We start from the raw sequence: 8250 nt of genomic DNA on the forward strand, positions 1-8250 counted from the left end.
CCCAAGTTTGGAATTTGTGTGTCAAAACTTTTATGCAGTGATCATTTTATTACTATTTCTCCTGTATTAAACAGACTGGAGAGACATTTTACATGTGTTCAAAAAAGGCAGTGGTTTAAGTAAGTCTGTCTGCTGTTGTTTTAAACTAACAAAAACATTGTAGTTCAGCCAGCAAATCTTATGATACGTTCCATGTACCAACTGGACTGTCAGAAAAGGAAAACAAGTCTCTTATTTTCCATGGTCATTCTCACATGCTGATGTGATGCATTTTTGTTTTTGAAGGCTCAAGTTCTTCTAAGCTCTGTTGTTTTACTACTGCCTCACATTTCCCTTTAGAGAAGGATGATGCATTCTGTAAAGCCATCTTTAATGCAAGAAGTCAGCACAACCATTTATCCCTAATCTTTTGATAAACCTTGTAATTCCCTTACTACTTCCTAACTAAATTTGCCTGGTTGGCAAGAAATTGGTCTGGTTGGTAAGAAAAGGATGGTATTTGTACTACTGTGTTTTAAATAAGGGAAGACTTAACTGAAATCAAAATGCAAATCTGGAGCTGTACATTTGTGTATTAAACACAGAAACACAGAAAAAACCAGGTCTATATGTCAGTTCACTGGTCTGTTTACTGTATAGGACAACATTTCAACTTTCCTTCAAAATGTATGTGTAAGAATGTGAGGCATTCTCTTCCAAAGATCTTTTAAGTACACGAATCATAATACCTCAGAAAACACCAGAAAAAAAATGAAGACAGCTGTAGTTTTGTGCACATCCCAGAAAAACAATACAGCATAAAAATAACAAACAGTATGGATTTCCACCTAATTAGCACAGTAGTTTTACTTAAACAGGATGCATGCATGTGATTAAATGATGCATATTCACAGATGTTGCACCTGGTGACTACTGAAAATCAATGATCCTTCCAGTTCCCTTTGATGGCCTTTCCTAGCAGTAGTTCATAAAACCAGGACAAGTTTTATGTCCTTTCAGAATGCTATGTAAGCTCTATTGAGAAATGCATACAACCTATGGTGCAAATTTGTGCACCTGTAACCAGGCTCTATGAGTTCAGCACCACCATGCAGAAATCAGTGTTATGAAGTAAAAGCACCACTCCTTATCTTTTAAAGCCAGCAACGGATGACATGAGACTGTCAGGGGCTAACACCACCACAGCATTATCCACACTGACCTTATTCTTCATTGTACACATCTCTGATGCCCCTGCTCCACACTGCCACTGGCCTGCATGGCACCCCTCTGCCTCTTCCTGCCCTCAAAGGGACAGCAACTCTATTCCAGTAGCACAAAGAGGGAGATGCTGATTGTTTATGAAAAATTTCCTCTTCCTATTCCATCAGAAATACTTGGGCTGTAAAGATGCCTTTTCTGGCAGTAGTCTTGTCAGAAGGCTATCATCTATCGAGTTGCCAAACCAAAACAAATCAGAGCACAGTTAATAAAAATTATTTACAAAGTTTGAACCCTGTCTGGGACTACCAAAACATCTGACAAAAGACAAAAGTAAGTACAGATTTCCAAGCCTTTTGATTAACTTCAGCTTAAAGTACTGCCAATTCTCCCTTGTCAAGAAAAAAGACAGATATGCCAATGGCAGATTCTGCTTGGCATGGCAGAGTTGCTCTCTGTGCTTAAAACACAGCTCAGGTTACCCTTGTGTCCAAGCTTGGTTAAAGCTCAGGTGTCATCAAATTACTCAGTGCTACTTCGCTTCCTCTGAAATTTATTTCCACATTTTCACAAAACATCTTTTGTTGACATTCTGCAAACAACACTATCCAATAAGGTGCCAATTTTTTCTTCTTGTGGAGTAACTTTGTACATCTGCAGAAAAAAAGGAACAAGAAAAACAGGAAAGATGCGTAAGGAAGAAAAAAAACTGATGACGTACCTTCTAAAAATATGTACACAAGAAAAGATTATTCCCCTCTCCCCCACTTTTACACTGGAAATTCTTGTGACTGCAAGACAAAATTTAGACTGAAGCAAATTCTGAAACTGCAAGAACAAGGAAAGCTATGAAGCTGAATGACAGCAGCACCTTTAGCTCCACATGTTAAATGCTATGATTTGTCCAATTTTATTCATGTCTCCTATCAATACTTTGACAGACATGATAAAGATGATTTAAGTTACTTGAATTTTATCATGTAGGAGATACATGCTTCAAAATACCTATTTAGCATATGGTCATCTGTTAAGAGCATACATGCCCTAAGGCAACTCCTAACAGCTAATTAACATGTTTTTATTTTAACCTACTGGGACTATCTATGTATTTAAGCTTATAAAACTGCTCAGGACTGAAACTTTTAATTAAATGAGTATTTGCCTTAAAAACAGGAATCAAAAAAACTGAGATGCTAGGCAGCAATTAGGAATATATTTTTACGTTCTAATTCCCTGACAATATTAATAATTTGAAGATTTAAACTTTTTGACGTTAGGCTGTGACAACTAAAAAAATTCTAAGAAATAACCAAGGTCCACTTAAAGTAAGCTTCCAGTTGAGCTAAAGAAATACAGATACTAAGCTAATGATGTCTGTTGATATTTAATCAGACAAATATTCTCCGTGTCACTCTTCTCTTTTGGCTACACACCTTTTTAATTTTGGCAGTGTCTGTTAGCTGGGGGAGTTCATCTAGGGAAACCTGCTGGCCTTCCACCTGAGATGCTATATCTGCCAGGTTTACAGTCTTGTCTCCATCCACAACCAGCACAATCAGTACTGCTGTGTCGCTGTCTGAAATGCCAAACTTTTTAAATGCATCCGAAATCTGAAACAGAAAATTAAAATATTATGAGTCACTTTCTCACTTACATAAGGAACTTTTTCAGTTACTCTGTCAGATACACCAAGAGAATAAATTGACAGTCATTTTACATTAATGGAATTCTGACAATCTGCAAACTGTAACAGCACATTAGTGTTATTAAAAATAACAATTAAAAACTTCTTCTAGTAGCCAGGTAGAGTGTTAGTTTGGCTGTGTGGATCTTAGCAAGCTTTTCTGTCAAAAGAGAAATTTGTTCAGTAAGTCTTACATTGTTGCTTGGTGATAGGCTGAAAATAATTTCTGCATTGAGTGTTCTGGTCTTCATTTTACCTATCTTCTGTAGATGAATTGCTTTGTTGGCTGCCACAAGAATCTGAAAAGGATCTACAATCTGTAAAACACAACAGAGTTATACAGAATTAACTTACTGTTTTGAAATCTGAAAAAAGTCCTGACCACTTCCTTTTGACAGCCTAATTCTAACAAAAAAGAACTAGATTCTGAAACTATTAATGGGTTAAATGAGAACAAAGGCACCAAATCATAGATTCTTGACAGCATGAATTAATTAGCACACGAAGCAAATTTCAACTCCGCCAAGCAGGATGTGAAATTAAGCAAAACAATGTTTTTGGCCATTCTTGCCAAAGGCTCTTTTAAACAGACGAAATCAAAGGAGGGCACTTGCGCAGGGCCGGGAGAAGGCGCGCAGCAACTCGTGCGACAGCGGCAGAGAGCAGGGGTCAGCCCCGCTGAGCTCCCACCAGCGCTTCCCCTGCCCAGGGGCACACGCACTCGCTCACCATCGCAGGGTTTATCAGTGCCCCCTCAACGGACCCTTCCACGGCTTTTTTCCGCAGGGCAGCAGCGTTCTTCACGTGCTGGAAGAGGAGCAGCGTGACGCTGTGCTCAGGGAACAGCTCCAGCCGCTGCGTTCGCTCCATGCCGGCCCCGGGGTACCGGCGGAACGGAGGCGCCGCTCGCCCCGCGGGAAACGGCGCTAAGGACACGAACCCCTCAGGCCGGGCACTTCCCTCCAGGAACGCCCCGTTTCCCGGCCCTTCCCTCCCGGTCCCGCTGCGCTCGCCCCTCCCCGGAAAGGGCGGCCCCATCGCGGCCGGCGCGGAGCCGGCATGGAGCGGGCCGGGGCCTGCGGCTTCTCGGGCGCCCTGAGCGGAGCCTTCCTGCTGTCCTGCCTGCTCTTCGCGGCCGTCAGCCGCCGGCAGCGCGGGCCCTACATGGACGAGGTGTTCCACGTCCCGCAGGCGCAGGCCTATTGCCAGGGCCGCTTCCTGCAGGTCAGGGACGGACTCGCCCTCACGGCGGCAGCCGCTCGGGGTCGGGGGTGGCCGAGCGCTGGTTTTGCTCCGGGCGGCGCACTCGGAGTTCAGAAGGCTCGGGGCAGCGATGCCGGGAGCGGAGGGAAGGTGTCGGGGCCGTAACGCCGTGTGTGTCGCTTTTTGCAGTGGGACCCCATGATCACCACGCTGCCCGGCCTGTACCTGCTCTCCGTGGGAGTGGTGAAACCCGCGGCCTGGCTCCTCGGCTGGACGGGGAGCGTGGTGTGCTCTGTGGCAATGCTCAGGTTTATCAATCTCCTCTTCAGTGCTGGGAACTTCTATTTACTGTATTTGCTTCTGTTCAAGATCCATCAGAAGAATAAGGTACGGTCAAGGTAAAATCGTTTTATGCACTCGTACAGGCAGCTTTGATGGCTCAGTGTATGTTCCCTTCGCTACAAATGTGAGATGCTGTCGGTTTTATATGTAACATCTGTGAGACGTTCTCAGTTTTATATAACCTCAAGTACCACCACCAGTTTGGCCAAGAAAGCACATTCCTACTCTCTAATTTTTATTAATATCTTTTTTCTTACACAAGGTGCAGTCCTCTAACAATTCATTCTTTTGCATAAGTACGAGGAGTCCCAGTGAAAGAAAAGTTAGAATGTATGCAGACTTCCTATCCAAAGGTCTGAATGCTCATGTAGCTGGAATTACGAGACCTCAGCTGCTCTCTGAGCAGCCTGTGTCATTTGTGAGGATTTCTTCATTTTCAGCTGCAGGCATTTGGATTTGTCCTTATTGAATTTCATCATATTTTTGTTACCCCATTCTTCCAGCCTGTGGGCCACTGGATGACACCTGTGCTCTTGAGCAGATTGCTGGTCCTGTCCATACAGTGTCAGCTCCAGACTTGGTGACAGTAGACTCCTGCTGCTTTCTTGTGTTTGATAAAGCCATTACACAGGACAGGTCCCAGTACAGATCCCTGTGGTACTTGGGTTGCTACTGTCCTTTGGGGCAGAGTTCACCATCCAGCCAGTTTTTACCTGTCTAGCTGTCCACACATCCAGGCCATAGCAGTTCAACGTGGATACAAGAATTCTGTATATTTAAAATTCTGGAGCATCCACCTCTGCAGTAAATAAATTGTTTCAGTAGTTAATGGCTTATTTAAAATCCTTCGCATTAGTGAAGTCACTTAGTTTGACTTTTAACCTTAAAAGATTTTTTTCTGATCGCTGATAACTGAAGGGTCCCTTTACTATAAAGAAAATTTCTTTTGGAGGAACCGCTTCATTTTTAAGCATATGATAACACTGTACAGGATTAGATGAAGTAAATTGTTTCCACTTTTATGTTTCAAAGTGGAAACATAAATGTAAGAAAAAGTTTCATGACAGCAGGCTAAGCATTTAGTGATACTTTGTCATTTCTTTGACCTCGGTGTTTTCTCAATTCCCCTTTCTTGTAATGTGATGTGGTGGTGTCCTGTAGTGAATGGAATAATTGGGAAGAGTTTTTAACTGCCCAGTCTCCTACCTTTTTGAAAAATTCCTTTGTGACTCATGAATTATAATTTTGAGAAACCATAAAAGCTGCATCAAGGATGAGAACTTGGGAGTCGCCTCTCTGTGGACTGGATTCAAAAGAGGTGATAGCAGAGGCACAGAATGGTGCTGTCTCACAGATCAACAGAATCTCATGAGATTGCAGGGGCATAAACCTTTGATTTTATTTTCTTTTGCCCGTTAGTGCAGCCATTTTATGCAAGGTATGGGAGCAGTTATACTCCCACCATGATTTTAATGCCACAAATATGTACATACCTGACATATGAAATAAGTTGTTGTATTTTCATTTTTTTAACTCACATTCTGTACTTTTCACTTGGATTTTAACATTGTGTAGCTATGTTAATGTAGCAGGAGCTTAAGAAAAATGTAGCATTTGTGCAATAATGGAAACAAAGAGCATAGGAGATGTTATATTGTGTTAATGGAATTCTCAAGAGTTATACTAGTTTTCTTTTAATACACTGTTTTATTGTATTGGAGTTTGTCTAATCACATTTTTCTGCTTCTTCTTTAGGCTGTGTCTGGTTTCCAGAGAATATTGTCTGCATTAAGTCTTGCAATGTTTCCCACCCTTTATTTTTTTACATTCCTTTATTATACGGATCCAGGATCAGTATTTTTTACTCTCTTTTCCTATTTAATGTGCCTTTATGGTAACCATAAAACCTCTGCTCTCCTTGGATTTTGTGGCTTCATGTTTCGTCAGACAAATATTGTATGGACAGTTTTTTGTGCTGGAAATGTTGTTGCAGAGAAGCTAAATGAAGCCTGGAAGATTGAGTTGCAAAAAAAGAAAGATGAGAAGATTTCTTCCAGGAAAGGATCATTTTCCGATTTGATCAGAATACTGCAGTTTCTTGTTGAATATCTCATGTCACCTAAAAACTTAGTTACACTTACTGCTAGGACTTGGCCATACATCATATTAGTAGCTCTCTTCTTTGTTTTTGTCTTCATCAATGGTGGAATAGTTGTTGGTGATAGAAGTAGTCATGAAGCCTGTTTGCACTTTCCTCAGCTGTTCTATTTTCTGTCCTTTACTGTTTTTTTTTCATTCCCTTATTTATTGACCCCTACTAAAATCAGGAAATTCCTTTTGTCATTGCGAAAGCACCCTGTGCAGTATAGCTTAATCGCTGTCATCTCTTTATTCCTGATCTGGAAATTCACCTATGTCCATAAGTATGTACTAGCAGATAACAGACATTATACCTTTTATGTCTGGAGAAAAGTGTTCCAAAGACACGAACTTGTAAAATACCTGTTAGTTCCATTCTATATATTTGCTGGCTGGAGTTTTGCTGATATGCTAAAATCAAAATCAATATTCTGGATCTTAATGTATTTTGTGTGTTTATTAGCAGTCACAGTTCCTCAAAAATTGCTAGAATTTCGTTACTTTATTTTGCCATTCTTAATATATAGGCTCAATATTCCATTCCTGTCTTTGTACAGACAACTTCTGGAGCTGGCTTTTTATATTTTAGTAAATGCTGTAACTTTGTATCTTTTTCTAAACAGAACGTTCCAATGGGAAAATAGTGATGAAGTACAGAGGTTTATGTGGTGACTTTTTTTTTTTTTTTTTTTTTTTTTAAATACTTTTATACCTGTAGGAAAACACAGTTCTGTTTCAGGACTGCACTCTGGAATGAAACAATGTGTTTTGCATTATGTAAGGACAGTTTTCCCTAGTGGGAATTGGGAAGATAACTCTTTGCTTATATTGTTGCAGCCAAATGCAAGATCTGTTATAATGTGAAGATACTCCATATATTGAATTTATGAGAATTTTAAAATTCAGTATGAGGGGAAATGTGAGAACACCTTTCTGTAATTAGTGTAAAATAAGAGAGATGTTTACTGTAATTTTTCATGATAATAAAATATTATATAAAATGCCCTGGAAGGTGTAATAGTTTATGTTTCAGAGGTTTCTCTTTTAGAAAAGAAGGCTTTCAACCTGTTCAATCTTTCTGTTTATTTATTTGTGTGCATATTTATTCCTCAGATCAGACGATTTCCTTCTAGGTTTACTAGTGGTCAAAGTATAAACCACTACTAAAGTACAATGTTTTCAAAGCCTCCTATGTCTCACTGAATTTTCATTACCTTTTTCTGTCAGTAAATGCTTACATTAGTTTTGTAAGCAGAATGTAGACTCTTAAATCATTCGAGCATTTTGAACATTTTTTTCAAACTGGTATTTAGAAAACACAGTGGATGTTATGTGTGTGCACGTTCTTTGGAGGAATAAATGTTACTGTGCAATGAAACATAAATGGCAGTTGATAATGTGACCTGTTAGAAAGGGAGTAGTTTACAAATGTCAGACTGCAATGTGCAATGGATTGCAGCCCTCTTAAATAATTGAGCTTTTATGTCCTGTGGTTCTGTGCTCACAGGTTTGTGCTGAAATTGAGTCTGAGTGCACTCCTGAGTTGCACTGAGTGTTTCAAAGATCTTTGATGTGTAATCTTCAAGAAGTACTAATGGCATTCTTGAACTATTCTTTTAAGTATTTTTCATGTTTAGTACAACTTGAGTGTTTATATTTTGACAAAAGTAAAATGCAATGTA

The 8250-nt window shown here is 40.1% G+C and overlaps 2 protein-coding genes across 3 annotated transcripts; one reads left to right on the forward strand and one right to left on the reverse strand.

Annotated features, from left to right (window-relative positions):
• Positions 1-1731: 1731 nt before the first annotated feature.
• Positions 1732-3839, reverse strand: TPRKB (TP53RK binding protein). Of its 2 annotated transcripts, none has more exons than XM_062490784.1 (4): positions 3713-3839; positions 3079-3201; positions 2634-2810; positions 1732-1854 (listed from the first exon to the last, which is right to left on the reverse strand). In XM_062490784.1, the coding sequence occupies exons 1-4, from the start codon at positions 3752-3754 to the stop codon at positions 1768-1770; spliced, it is 429 nt and encodes a 142-aa protein (XP_062346768.1). In that variant the 5' UTR covers positions 3755-3839; the 3' UTR covers positions 1732-1767. The 2 variants fall into 2 exon arrangements, with proteins under 2 accessions (XP_062346768.1, XP_062346766.1); XM_062490782.1 differs by having other exon boundaries at positions 3614-3839.
• A 104-nt stretch (positions 3840-3943) lies between these two features.
• Positions 3944-7698, forward strand: ALG10 (ALG10 alpha-1,2-glucosyltransferase). Its single transcript, XM_062490785.1, has 3 exons — positions 3944-4108; positions 4277-4474; positions 6185-7698. Exons 1-3 carry the CDS (start codon positions 3944-3946, stop codon positions 7238-7240), a joined length of 1419 nt encoding a protein of 472 aa, XP_062346769.1. The 3' UTR covers positions 7241-7698.
• Positions 7699-8250: the final 552 nt, after the last annotated feature.

This window comes from Cinclus cinclus, chromosome 4 (genome assembly GCF_963662255.1).
Source record: "Cinclus cinclus chromosome 4, bCinCin1.1, whole genome shotgun sequence".
NCBI classification, from domain to species: domain Eukaryota; kingdom Metazoa; phylum Chordata; class Aves; order Passeriformes; family Cinclidae; genus Cinclus; species Cinclus cinclus.

Bases quoted from the DNA above. Each gene is read 5' to 3' on its own strand.
- TPRKB (XM_062490782.1), bottom strand. From the start codon at position 3,754: ATGGAGCGAACGCAGCGGCTGGAGCTGTTCCCTGAGCACAGCGTCACG. The intron at 3,202-3,613 runs GTGAGCGAGTGC...TGTGTTTTACAG, and splicing joins CACTGATAAACCCTGCGATG to ATTGTAGATCCTTTTCAGAT. The intron at 2,811-3,078 runs GTAAGACTTACT...TTTCTGTTTCAG, and splicing joins GCCTATCACCAAGCAACAAT to ATTTCGGATGCATTTAAAAA.
- ALG10 (XM_062490785.1), top strand. From the start codon at position 3,944: ATGGAGCGGGCCGGGGCCTGCGGCTTCTCGGGCGCCCTGAGCGGAGCC. The intron at 4,109-4,276 runs GTCAGGGACGGA...CGCTTTTTGCAG, and splicing joins GCCAGGGCCGCTTCCTGCAG to TGGGACCCCATGATCACCAC. The intron at 4,475-6,184 runs GTACGGTCAAGG...CTTCTTCTTTAG, and splicing joins AGATCCATCAGAAGAATAAG to GCTGTGTCTGGTTTCCAGAG.